The sequence below is a fragment of the Musca vetustissima genome, unplaced genomic scaffold (genome assembly GCF_032173495.1).
Source record: "Musca vetustissima isolate MV318-11 ecotype Yass unplaced genomic scaffold, APGP_CSIRO_Mvet_v1 utg11918, whole genome shotgun sequence".
Taxonomy (NCBI): domain Eukaryota; kingdom Metazoa; phylum Arthropoda; class Insecta; order Diptera; family Muscidae; genus Musca; species Musca vetustissima.
In genome coordinates this window covers 146,745-161,022 of record NW_026877911.1, presented here as the reverse complement: position 1 = coordinate 161,022, position 14,278 = coordinate 146,745, and the positions used below count along the sequence as shown (strand labels likewise).

Below are 14,278 nucleotides of genomic sequence, written 5' to 3'. Positions count from 1 at the left end.
GATTAGTAATTCTCCAAAGCACATTAATACAGTTATTTTGATACGGCAAAGCAAATTTTGTGATTTTTATAGCCAGAGCTTTGCAGGAGGAAGCCTTAAAATAGCTCAAGTGCTTCTGAGCTTTTAAAGTAAACTTTTTCCCAAAGAGCTTTTTCAAAAAAATTTAAATTTTGCAGGAGGAAACCTTAAAATAGTTATTTATACTCCAGAGCTTTAAAAATAATATATTTCAAAAAAGAGCTTTTTTCATAAAGAATTGATTTTTTTCAAAAAGCTTTTTCAAAAAAAATTGAAATTTCATGGAAAAGATGCCTTTAAAAAATAAAATGGTAAAAGTACTGCGTTTTTTATAATTTTTTAATGCACCAAAGCTTTTAAAGTAAACTTTTTTCCAAAGAGCTTTTTCAAAAAATTGAAATTTTGCAGGAAATTAGTCTTTCAAAATTAAAATGACTCCTTGTACAGTATCTATACATTTTTATACTCTAGAGCTTTAAAAATTCTATATTTCAAAAAAAAAGAGCTTTTTCAAAAAAATTTGATTTTTTCCAAAGAGCTTTTTCAAAAGAATCAACATTTTGCGGGAAGATAAATCTTTAAAAAATAAAGCTTTTCTATTTATAATTTTTTACTCTTCAGAGCTTTTAAAACGATATTTTTCTAAAAAAGCTTTTTTCAAACAAAATGTTTTTCTCCAAAAAAATATACATTTTGCAGGAAAGAAGCCTTTGCAAATTTCAATGACCCTGATATTATATTTTTGCCATCATTTTCTGCCACAGAGCTTTCAAAGAAAATCACTTTTTTGTAAAGAGCTTTTAGTAGATATTTTTTGAAGTTTGACAAATAAAATTTTTGTAAGCTAATTTACTTAGCTAGTCCTTAGAAAAAAAAATTATGGATTTTTACGATTTTTTAAATTTTGTTGGCAAAGAGCTTTCCACGAAAATTTTGAGCTTTTAAAAAAACTTTCGAAAAAATGAAAAAAATAACATATTTTATGGGTTAAATTTCCAATTGAACTGTAAATTTGAAAAAAATTGGTGATTTTTTGTTAACAAATTACCAAAGAGCTTTTACCGAAAATTAAAGCTTTTCATCTTCGTATACCCATTTTTGGTCTAATATAGTTAAAATTCTTCCAAAGTTGAAATTTGAAGCAAAAATTATGATTTTTTTTCAATTTTTTTTACTAAAGAGCTTTGAATATTTCAGAGCTTTTTACCTTTATATATCTATTTTTTTTTGCCCAATATTCACAATTTCTGAAGAATATATTTAGTTCTTCAAAAGAAATTTGTTGATTTTTTAAAAAAATTGCCAAAGAGCTTTTACAGAAAATTAAAGCTTTTCATCTATATATACCCATTTTTTGGTCTAATATGCTTAAAATTCTCCCAAAATTGAAATTTGAAAAAAATAATATAATTTTAAAAATTTTTTGTACTAAAGAGCTTTTAAATATTTCAGAGCTTTTTACCGATATATACCCATTTTTTGGTCTAATATTCATTTTTTGTCGAAATTCTGCCAAAATTGATATTTGAACCAAAAATTACGATTTTTTAAATTTTTTGCATATATTTTTTTATTCCAAAAAAAAAACTGTTTACTATGGAACTTTTGGAGCTTCCCTTGTGAAATTTAAAACCCTCCAAGCTTTCCTTAAAAGCTTTCTATTGGCGAAAATATACTAAAAGCTTACGTCGCAGTTTGGTTTTTAAGAATGAAATTAATTATAGAAAATTTTAAAATTAAAAAATAGTCGAAAGCTTTTGAGGAGCTTTTTTCGAAAAAGCTTTCTAACTAGGTTTTTTCGTTTTTAAAGATAATTTCTTCTTCTTTTTTTCGTTTTTTGCATCATAGGGCTTAAGTTGTATCCGTTGTTGTTGTTCTTGTTGCTGGTTTTATAATAAAATTTATAAAAAAGCTTATTACTAAAAATAATTTTTTTAATTTATAAAAACCAAGTAAAAGCTTAATTTACTTGATTTTTTGTTTCTCTAAAACTAATTACCGTAATTTTTTAGGATTTTTTTGTATGTATGTGTGTGTGTCTAGCTATGTGTTAGGCATGTGTAGCTGTGTGTGTATTGCTTTTCTTTTCACTAGGTGGTGGTTGGTTGTTGTTGTTGGTGTGTGCTTATTATTGTTTTGTTTTTGTTGTTGTTGTTGCTTTTGCTTACTTATGCTACAATTTTATGGGGTTGCATCCATTTTTTCATATAGTACACAAACAAAGTGGAAATATACAATAAAATCATGAGAGCACAGGTAACGGCCAAAGCCAAGACGGAAGTTTTAGTGGGGCAGGGTTCAATGATAGTGACAGTCTTATCTAAAAATAGAAAATAAAGGAATTTCAAATTTGGTTATTAGCATCGGGTTTGGTTATATATGTGTGTGTGACGGATGTCGGATCTATGTACCTTTAGCAAAATCTGTGCTGGGATCCGATTTGAAAAATTCACGTTTCTCATCACCGAAATCTAAAACTAAAATCTCCTGGGAAATGTTCATATCCTCATCGGCTTCCTTGGTGTCATTGCTAAGGGGGGAGGAAATAGAAATTAAATTTAAATATTGGAAATTAAATTAAAAAAATAAATATTAAAAATATTTTTTTTAATTAATTTTTAGTACTAAAATTTTTTTTAATTCATTTTTAGTACCTAAACTAATTTTTAATAATTTTTTAGTACCTAAAACGTTTTTGAAATTAAGTTTTAGTACATCAATAATTTTTAGTACTCAACAACTTTTAGTACCTAAAAACGGTTTTAAATTAATTTTTAGTACCTAAAATTTTGTTTAAATTAATTTTTAGTAGCTAAAATTTTTTTTAATTAATTTTTAGTACATATTTTATTAATAATATATTTTATTAAAAATTTTTAGTACTAAAAATTAATATATATTTTTTAAATTTTAGTATTAAAAAAAATTTTTTTTTTAATATTTTGTACTAAAAATATGTTTTATTAAAAATTTTTAGTAATTAAAAAAAATACATATTTTTTAAATATTTAGTACTAAAAAATATATACTTTTTTTAATTTTTAGTACTAAATTTTTTTTTTAATTTTAAATTTAATAAAAAAATAAATATTGAAAATATTTTTTTTAATTAATTTTTAGTACCTAAATTTTTTTAAATTCATTTTTAGTACCTAAACTAATTTTTAATAATCGTTTAGTACCTTAAAAGTGTTTAAATTAATTTTTAGTACATCAATAATTTTTAGTACTCAACAATTTTTAATTTTTAGTACCTAAAAACGGGTTTAATTAATTTTTAGTACCTAAAATTTTGTTTAAATTAATTTTTAGTACCTAAAAAATTAATATAATTTAATTTTTAGTACATAATAATTTTTTAAAATAAATTTTTGGTAACAAAAAAAATTTTAATAAATTTTTAGTACAAAAAAATTTAGATAAATTTTTAGTACTTAAAAAAATTTTAACTGTGTTTTTAGTACCTAAAAATTTTAAAAATTAGTTTTTAGTACTAAAAAATGTGTATTCAAATCTATTTTTAGTACTTAAAAATCTTTTTAAATTCACTTTTAGTACCCAGTCTTAAGTACTAAAAATATTCTTTTAAAAAATTTTTAGTACGACAAAATTAATTTTTTAATATTTGGTACTAAAAAATATATACCTTTTTAATTTTTAGTACTAAAAAATTAATTTTTTAATATTTTGTACTAAAAATGTTTCCTTTAAAAATTTTTAGTACAATTTTTTTTTATTTTTAGTACTTAAAAGTGTTTATTCAAATAAACCTTTTTAATTTTTAGTACTAAAAATTTTTAGTACTAAAATATTTTTTTTAATATTTGGTACTAAAAATTTTTAGTAAATTTTTTTTTAATTTTTAGTACTAAAAATATATTTTTTTAATATTTCTTATTTAAAAAATTTATTCTCCCTTACCTTTCCACGGAACGACGACGTCTTCTGCCCAAGCTTTCAAACGATTCCATATTCCATTCGCACACAGCCGGTTCGCATGGACCCAAGCAGTACTTGACATTGCACTGGAAGATGACGCCATAGCTTTCGGTGAAACGGAAAGCTTCATAGGTCGATTGCAGGGCATTGCCGTCGGCTGTGAAGCCCGGGAAGATGGTGGGATCGGTGGGACAGCCATCGTCATCGATGATTTTGAAACTGGTGCGGGCATCCTTGGCCATGGCAACACAGGAGCGGGCGAAAATGCCATAGGGAGCTGAAAGGAAAATTAAAAAAAAAATCCATTAATAACCTCCTCAAAAACCTCTCCTCTTTCCGATACTTACTATCTTCGGGAATTTCAATGCGGAAGTTCAGACGATCACCAATGCGCACAGTCTCCACTTCACGTTGGCGGGTATCCAAAATGCGAATTCTTGGTGGTGGAGCCTCAGGCGACGAGTTGATGTGAATCATTTCAGGATCACGGATGGGCATCATGCCGAAGGTAATGTTCTTGGAGCTCATGTCATAGGTACACTTGACCTTGTAGATTTTATCGGCCTTGGTCATGACAACGCTGTGATGTTGCAGGACAACGGTATTCGAATAGACACCGGTCTGAAAAAAACGGGAGAATTTTTTTTAAATCGGAAAAAAACTTCGGAGAAAAATTTTAATGTACTTACCACACTCTGGGTATTACAATCCTGTCCGGCCATGGTCAAATCCAAACGGAACGAATCGGAATTGATGACATCAATGTTACAGGTTTCGGAACGGCCCAAGGCATAGATACGTCCGTTGAAGGGTTTGTTGGTGCGGACTTGGACGGCAATGCGGGTATCCTTGCAGTGGACGGAGACTGGAAAGGAGAGACAAAATAAAATTTAAATGGGAAGGTAAAGGATCAAAAAAAAAATCTCGGGACCCAAGTTCGGAAAAAATTCTAGGGATCCAATTTCCAATTTTTTTTAGAAAAAAAATGAACCCTAGTTCCCAATTTGTTTAATGGCAAAAATTCTCAGGACCATAGTTCCGATTTTTTTAATAAAAAAAAATCTCAAGGCCCTTGTTCCGATTTTTTTCTATAGAAAAAAAATTCTCGGGACAATAGTTCAGATTTTTTTTCTATAGAAAAAAATACTGGGGACAATAGTTCGGATTTTTTTAATAAAAAAAATCTCAAGGCCCTTGTTCCGATTTTTTTCTATAGAAAAAATTCTCGGGACCCTAGCTCCGATTTTTTTAAATTAAAAAAAAATCTGAACACCCTTGTTCCGAATTTTATTTCTATAGAAAAAAATTCTCGGGACCCTAGTTCCGATTTTTTTCTCGGGACCCGATTTTTTTTCTATAGAAAAAATTGTCGGGACCCTATTTCCGTTGTTTTTTTATAGAAAAAAATTCACTGTACGCTAGTTCCGATTTTTTCTACAGAAAAAAATTCTCGGGACCCTAGTTCCGTTGTTTTTTCTATAGAAAAAAATTCTGGGGACCTTAGTTCCGTTGTTGTTTCTATAGAAAAAAATTCTCCGGACCCTAGTTCCGTTGTTGTTTCTATAGAAAAAAATTCTCGGGACCCTTGTTCGGATTTTTTTTTAAAGAAAAAAATCATGGGACCCTAGTTCCAATGTTTTATCTATAGAAAAAATTTCTCGGGACCCCAGTTCCGATTTTTTTCTATAGAAAAAAATTCTCGGGACCCTAGTTCCGATTTTTTTCTATAGAAAAAAATTCTCGGGACCCTATTTCCGATTTTTTTCTATAGAAAAAAATTCTCGGGACCCTAGTTCCGATTTTTTTCTATAGAAAAAAATTGTCGGGACCCTAGTTTCGATTTTTTTACAGAAAAAAAATTCTCGGGACCCTAGTTTCGATTTTTTTCTATAGAAAAAAATTCTTGGGTCCACCGAACGATTTTTTTCTATAGGAAAAAATTCTCCGGACCATAATTCCGATTTTTTTCTATAGAAAAAAATTCTCGGGACCCTAGTTCCGTTTTTTTCTATAGAGAAAAAATCGCCGGATCCTATTTCCAAATTTTTTCTATAGAAAAAAATTTCGAGACTATAATTCCGATTTTTTTCTATAGAAAAAAAATTTCCCGGGACCCTAGTTCCGATTTTTTTAATGGAATATTTTTCGGGGGCCCTATTTCCGATTTTTTTTTTTCAGAATTTAAATCCTTACTCACCATCATAACAGGTACCGGTCTTATCACAATTCACATCATTGCGGGTAATATTCAAGGCGGGATCCTCTTGTACACTCAACAGGCTATCTTGTTGATCCAATTGATCCAATGGTCCAGGGCTGGTGGAAATGGCCGATGGAGCTGCCGATTTATCGCAAATGTTTTCGAAATATTGTCCAATGGGTTCACCGTGATCGATCAAGGGACGTTCATGATTCAAATAGGTTGAGGGACCATCGGGCAGGGTCTTGTGATCCAAATGATACAAACGGCAGTTATATTGGGCACCCTGAGGCTGACCCAGATACAAGAAGGAGCGGCACAAGAATTCCGATTCAATTTCACAGGCCAGACGACAGGCTGATTCCGAAGTGACTTGTAATTCCTTGTCGGTGTAGTAGTGGAGGCCAACATATTGGGCTACCTTCTCCTCCGAAACTCCCACTCTGGCATTGGCAAAGGACCGTGTGGATTTACAGGCCTGTTGGGGCTTCAAACACAAGTTCTCAAAATAATCTGTACCCTGGGCATCAGCCAACTGAACAAATTGTCCACCACTACGACGATCAGCATCGGAGAGGACACACTTCATGCTATTGTAATCGTATTCCACCGAACGGCACACGAATCTCTTCTCATTCAAACAGGCCGAGAGACATGCTTCCTTGGTGCTCGTGTAGATCAGGGCATTGTCATTACCACGGATAACCTTATTCGGTACCCGTTCGAAGGACCATGGTCGATGGCAGACATTTTCACTGCGCAACTGCAGTTTCACCATGTAATACATGTTGGCGGAACGCTGTGGAGCCGCTGAAGGGTTATGGGCCGATGAGTCATTTTGCAATTGGCAGTGGGTTTCCTGTGAAGGTGACAGGGGATTGACGACAAAACTAAAGGCAGCAGCTTGACAATCGGCTTCCTCACGACACCAGCCCTGACATTCGTATAGGGAGAGATTCTTAACACTGTAATAGGTCGTACCGGCAAAGTCGTAATCTGTCAGTTTTTCAAAGGCCATGCGGGCTGCCGCTGGTGTGGGCAAGGCAATGAGGAGCAGGCATGTGGCTATGACAATACTGGTGGTGGTGGTGGCGGAGGTGCTACTGGTGGAGAGACTCATGATGCTAGAGTTGTTGTGTTGTTTTTTGGATATTTTCTGTTGTTGTTGTTTTGTAGAATTCAGTCGCATCTGAAAATGAAAAGAGAAGAGAGGAGATTGTCATTAGAAGAGAAGGTATTAAGAGATTTTTTTTAACTAATAAAGAGAGGAATAAATTCCCGTAATGGAAAAAAATTCTAGCTGCCTCAGTTCCGCATTTTCTCTATAGAAAAACATTCTCGCAGCTCTATTTTTCATTTTTTTCTTTAAAAAAATTATCGGAACCTTTAGTTTTAATATTTTAAAGCTCTAATAGACTTCCTAAAAATATCTCCCCTTCAATAAATCTTGCTTTCTTATAAATAAAAAAATCCGCCATTTGTGCCGTTACAGAAAAAACCGATTTAACCACAACATTGTCTATTATTATTATTTACCGGCAGCAACAACAACAGCAACAATGACAACAAACAATTTACAATAATATCGAATGCCACAGCAGTCTTTCGCTATGACTTATGTGGCAAATTGCAGCCAAGTCTTTGCGGAAAAGAGTCAGATGGTCAAGCAACAAAAACAATATAACAAATGTTCAACATTTTTTTCTTTCTCTCTTTTTTGCTCTATCAACATTGCTGTTCATATCACTGTCATTTGCTGCTGGCCTTCCGGCAATAAGTTCTGCTGAACTTCACTTGGAGTTTTTATTTTTTCGAAGCCTAAGAAAAGTTTCATAAAATTGTCTTTGGACAACAAAACATGACCAGGCAGGCAGCATTGCCATTTATTTACAAAAAAAGAAAGATATAAAGAACAATAGAAACACCTTGACACTTAAAAGTTCAGGCATAGGGTCAACCAGAACAACAAGAAAAAAAAAATAAATGGAAAAAAATGTTGCAACTTTGAGGTTATATTTTTTTATAAATATTTATAAGGAGCCAAAAAAATTTCTTAAATAATAAAAAAAAAAATTCCAAAAAATATGAATTCAAACGCCTCCTTTTATTTTAAGGCGTAATTTTTTTTCCTTTGAAAATCTCGTTTTTATGCCTTACAATGGAGATAATAACAAAATCCCCTATGTCTCTTACGATTAAGCGAGAGAAGAGAGCCTCCCACTGTAATGAGAAGTGAACTCTCTTTATAACGGACACATTAATTCTAGTGATGAGACCCCATAACAAGTTTGTTGCTTAAGTCTAATTAAATGCATTGTTTACATTGTTTACGTTTACCTTGCGATTAAGCGAGAGAAGAGAGCATCCCACTGTAATGAGAAGAGAGCTCTCTTTATAACGGCTTTATTACTACATATGATGAAACCCCATAGCAAGTTTGTTGCTTAAGTCTAATTGATTGTTTTGTTTACATTCGTCATTCCGTTACTGTGTGTGAGCGAGAGAGAGGGAGAGCGAGTAATGTATTTAACGAGTCTGTGCAAGAGAATTCTTGTTGGAAACCCGTTGTAAAGCAGTGATAATGGTAAATCACGTTTGTTACTTAAGTCTTTTGTATTATTTGCGTATTTAAATGATTTATTTAAGTTTTAATGGAAAAATGAGCAGAATTTAATAAAATTAATATTTTTTAAGGGCTGTGAATAATTTAAAAAATTATTTTTTTTATTACACAAAAGGGAAAATTGGAAAATTAAAAAAAAAAAATAGTTCGTAATTTTTAATTGGATGCATTGTTTACATTCAGCATTCCGTTAATGGGTGTGTGTGAGAGAGAGTGCGAGTAATGCATTTGGCGAGTATGTGCAAGAGAATTCTTGTTGGAAACTCATGGTAAAGCAGAGATAATGGAAAATCACGCTTGTTGCTTAAGTCTTTTGTATTATTTGGCTATTTTAATGATTTAATTGATTTTTTAATGGAAAAATGGTTGGAATTTGTGAAAATTAATATTTTTCAAAGGCTGGGAAAAATTTAAAAAATTATTTTTTTTTAATTATAAAGGAAAAAAATTAAAAATAAAAAAAAATATTTCATAATTCCTAATTGGATGCATTGTTTATATTCGGCATTCCGTTAATGGGTGTGTGTGAGAGAGAGCGTGTAATGCATTTAACGGGCATGTGCAAGAGAATTCTTGTTGGAAACTCGTTGTAAAGCAGTGATAATGGTAAATCACGCTTGTTGCTTAAGTCTTTTGTATTATTCGGCCATTTTAATGATTTATTTAAGTTTTTAATGGAAAAATGGTTGGAATTTGTGAAAATTAATATTTTTTAAGGGCTGTGAATAATTTTAAAAATTATTTTTTTTATTACACTAAAGGGAAAATTGGAAAATAAAAAAAAAATATTTATTTCATAATTTCCAAGTTAATTTTTTTCTTCAGATAATTAATAAAAAAATATTTTTAATGAAAGATAATAATATAAAAAAATTATTTGTATTACTATTCAAAGGGAAAATTTTTTTTTAAAAAAAAAAAATATATTTAAGAATGACAGATGATAATATAAAAAATTTTTATTTTTTTAAATACAAAGGAAAAATATTAAAAAAATTTTTAAATAAAAAAAATAAATAAATAAATATTTTTATTTCTTATTTTTCCCTCCCATATCATCATTGCCCCCTTATGAGGTATTATTATATGTTCAACAAAATACCGGCAATTATACGCAAGAATAGCGTAACAAAAAAAAATTGTAACCCATTCCCAACTAAACCTTATCAAATTACCAGATCTATAAACAAAAAAAAAACGGTATCATTCTATTACAGCTAGATATATTATTTGTGTACGAGTGTGTGTGTGTGTGTATCTGTTCGCCTGAGTATTTTTATCATAAAATTTTTCTTTTGATTTTATTATTTTTCTTTTTTTTCCTAGAATTGTTTTACAATTTAAATTGAGACACTCTAGGCGGTGATTTGAAATTTCCACGCCGTTTTGCCATATTAAAATGAGGGAGCTCTGCTTATCTGCTGTCTGGAAAAATTATTGTAGCATAAAATAGTTTCTGCTTGAGTTCAGAAACTAATTTTTGTGGTGTGTGTTGTATTTTTGTTGTTGTTGTTGTTTTTTTTTGCATTTAAATTATTGAAATGAGATTTTTTTTCTGTAATGGGAGGTGAGATCAAAAGAAGAAGATATTTTTTTCTTCTATAGAAAAAAAATTCCAGGGGTTTGCGATAATTTTTTTTATAGGAAAAAGTTGCAAACTATGGTTTTTTGGATGTTTTTGTATAGAAAATTTTTTGAACTAAGATTCGGAAATTTTTTTCTCAAAAGAAAAAAATGTGGAACTGGGTTTTTTAAGAATTTTTTCTATAGAAACATTTTTTAACTGAGGTTTGTTTCGCTCCTGAGAATTTTTTTTGTATAGGAAAATCGTAATCAGGTTTCCTGAAGAATTTTTGGTGGAGAAAATTGCAAACAGGGTTCTTGAGAAGTTATTATAAAAAAATGGCGGACCTGGCACCTCACAGGGGTCATGCAATTTTTTTTCTATAAAAAAAATGGACCTGCCGCTATGAGATTTTTCTATAGAAAAAAATTGGACCTGATACCCTGAGAATTTTTTCCATAGAAAAAAATCGGATTAGAAGTCTCGACTTGGGTCCTGAGGATTTTTTTCTATAGAAAAAAATGTCTGTCAATTTTATTTTTGGCCCTGCCGCTACGAAATTTTTTTTTTATAGAAAAAAAATGGATCTGATGCCCTGAGAATTTTTTCCATAGAAAATAATCGATTTAGAAGTCTCGACTGGGGTCCTGAGGATTTTTTTCTCTATAGGAAAAATGCCTGTCAATTTTTTTCTACTAATTATGCTAATAATGTATTGCAATCTCTGTCATTTAACACCTGTTGTTGTTCCAAACAGCGGCATACGATAAAAAATCTGGAAACCTGACAACCACTTAAAACAATAAATACAATAAATTATATATGTGTGAGTGTGTGTGTGTATGGAGGCCCAAGAAAATTTTTCTTCTTCTACTTCGGCATCTGTTACTTCTTATCAACCCATAGCGACATGTGAATGCCTTCCTTGGCACCAAAGCTCTAGGTAGAAAAAAAAAATAAAATAAAAATAATCCACCATCAGCTAGGTGATGATGACAGCCTTAGAAGCTGCCGTAAAGGCCTAAGAAGAACAACCAAACATCCTCTTTAACTTATAAATAGATGCAGAAATCCAGAGAACGAAAAAAATTGTAATAATAATGAAGCTAGACACAGTAAAGTGGCATTTTTACAAATCTCCACTGACATCCGAAAGCATGGCAATTAATAAAAGATAATAAAAATAAAATCTTTCTCTAACTTTACTAACAATTGACGACCTCTTAGATGCTATTTTTATGAAATGAAATTTATACGGCCATTTGTACTGAAATGTTGCCCTGCCATAGAAAAAAAATCTCTTGGCATTATTTCACTTTAATACCAAGTGACGGAACAATTGACTGACTCACTGACTGAATTTAATTAATGTGTTAAGGTATTTTTCGATCGCTCTACCCTCATCCCTACCTCTCTCACTCCTTCTCTCTATTTTTAAAAGCTCCATAACATCGAGACCAACCAATAAAATTTGCCCTTAGGCTTTGAAAACAAGAATACGTCTCGGCCCCAAAAGACATACACACAAACAGGGCATAGTAGAACGTTCCGCAAAATTTTCCAACTACCATAATAGGCTGTAAATAGTTAAAGTCATAACATTAAAACAAATTATCCTTAATATATATTATTGCCAGCGTAAGGAACTTTAATGTTTTTTTTAGCAAATAACAATGGTAGATCTTCATTGTATTTAACAAGAAGAAGAAGAAGAAAAAAATAAATAAAAAATCATAGGAAAAGAAACAACAAAGGAAGTGAGAAAAAAATCAAGGGAATCTAAAAATACTATTTTTTTCTAGGAATTTTCTTTGAAAAAAAAAATCGCAAAAAAAATCCTAAAGTTTGTGACTTAAGTCTTTTGTTTAAATTTAGAAAAAAAATAATAGTAAAAAAATCAGATAAATTTATTTCAATTGTAATTAATTTTAAAAATTTTGTTTTTTAATTTTAAAATGTTAATTTTGTTTTTAATTTAATTTTCTTCAATTATTTGATTTTTTTCATTTTTTATAGTTTTTTTTATTTTTTAGTTTATTTAAAAAATATATTTTTCAAAAATAATTATTTTTTTATGTAATATTTTTTAATATTCAATTTTTTTTATTTAATATTTTAATTTAATTTTTTTTTTTTTTATTTTTTAATTTTTTTTTTTAATTTTTTTCAATTATTTGATTTTTTATTTTTTTATAGATTTTTTTTTAGTTTATTTAAAAAAAAATATTTTTCAAAAATATTTTTTTTTTATGTAATATTTTTTAATATTCATTTTTTATTTAATATTTTTATTTAATTTTATTTTTTTATTTTTTATTTTTTATTTTTTAATTTTTTTAAATTTAATTTTCTTCAATTATTTGATTTTTTATTTTTTTATAGATTTTTTTTAGTTTATTTAAAAAAAATATTTTTCAAAAATATTTATTTTTTTATGTAATATTTTTTAATATTCATTTTTTATTTAATATTTTTATTTAATTTTTAATTATTTATTTTATTTTTAATTTTATGTAATATTTAATATTTTCCAAAAAATCCAAATTATCCTTTAAAAAATATAAACATATGTTTTCTATATAATTTTCCTTCAGTAATTCACTTAATATCACAATTAATCATTTAATTCTCTTTAAATTCCCTTTGAATTAATCAAAAGACTTAAGAAACAAGCACATTTGCCATTTGTAATGTCTCAATCGGCTATCTCTTTAATTTGGCTCTCATTGCTCTCCTTACTCTCTTTGTTATTAGCATTCCAACCGTTCACCTTACCAAAGACTTAAGAAACAAACTTGTTATGGATGGATGGTAATGTTTAAGTGAGGTGTGATCAAAGAGAGAGATAGAGATAGATGGAGAGAGATAAGAGATAAATTAAAGCAAAACAATGACTGCTCGTAATTGCAAAAAACGAAAGACTTAAGCAACAAACTTTTATTGTTTTTAATGGCATCTACTATTAACGAAAGACTTAAGCAACAAGCGGGGTATTATATTAGTGATAAACAGAGAGAGTGTTAGAGAGAGAGAGAGAGATAGGAAGGCAGTGAAAGATTTAAGAAACAAACGTTAAACCGTTTCATTATTATTATTATTTTCTTTTTTTTTTTTTTTTGAGAGAGGAAGAGAGAGTCAATATTCTAATAAGAGAAATACAAGATTTAAAAGACTTAAGCAACAAACTTTTATTATTTTTAATGGTATCTACTATTAACGAAAGACTTAAGCAACAAGCGGGGAATTATATTAGTGATAAACAGAGAGAGAGAGAGAGTGTGTGTTAGAGAGATAGGGAGACAATGAAAGACTTAAGAAACAAACATTAAAACATTTTTAAAGGCCGTTTTATTATTATTATTATTTTTTGAGAGAGAGAGGAAGAGATTAAAAATTTTAATAAGATAAATTCAGGAATTAATGTTTGTTTCTTAAGTCTTTTGTGTATATTTAAGGGCAAATGAAAGGGAATTGAGAATTTTTGCATTGTTTTATTGGTTTTCGGCTGATGTGATTACTATTATAGTGAACAAAAAAATAAATAAAATAAATAAATAAAATAAAAATAAAATAAAATAAAAATAAATAAAAAAATGAAAAAATAAAAAATTAATAAAATAAAAATAAATAAAATAAAAATAAATAAAATGAATAAATTAAAAATAAATAAATTAAAAATAAATAAAATAAAAATAAATAAAATAAAAAATATAGAAAATCAAAATAAAAAATAAAATTAAAATACGTAAATAAATAAAATAAAATAAAAATGAAAAAAATAAAATAAAAATTAAGAACAAATAAATAAAATTAAAATAAATAAAATAAAAAAATATATAAAATCAAAATAAAAAAATAAAATTAAATAAAAAAATTAATATAAAAAATAAAATAAAATAAATTAAATAAAAAATCAAAATAAAAAATAAAATTA

The 14,278-nt window shown here is 28.6% G+C and overlaps 1 protein-coding gene across 1 annotated transcript; it reads right to left on the bottom strand.

Moving 5' to 3' along the window:
- Positions 1–2,186: 2,186 nt before the first annotated feature.
- LOC133322592 (uncharacterized) lies at positions 2,187–7,243 on the bottom strand. The gene is made up of 6 exons (XM_061531571.1): positions 6,155–7,243; positions 4,647–4,822; positions 4,305–4,578; positions 3,940–4,234; positions 2,430–2,548; positions 2,187–2,338 (listed from the first exon to the last, which is right to left on the bottom strand). The coding sequence occupies exons 1-6, from the start codon at positions 7,173–7,175 to the stop codon at positions 2,187–2,189; spliced, it is 2,037 nt and encodes a 678-aa protein (XP_061387555.1). The 5' UTR covers positions 7,176–7,243.
- Between the last annotated feature and the right edge of the window lie 7,035 nt (positions 7,244–14,278).

Bases quoted from the DNA above. Each gene is read 5' to 3' on its own strand.
- LOC133322592 (XM_061531571.1), bottom strand. From the start codon at position 7,175: ATGGCCTTTGAAAAACTGACAGATTACGACTTTGCCGGTACGACCTAT. The intron at 4,579-4,646 runs GTAAGTACATTA...CGTTTTTTTCAG, and splicing joins ATTGTAATACCCAGAGTGTG to ACCGGTGTCTATTCGAATAC. The intron at 4,235-4,304 runs GTAAGTATCGGA...TTTTCCTTTCAG, and splicing joins CATTGAAATTCCCGAAGATA to CTCCCTATGGCATTTTCGCC.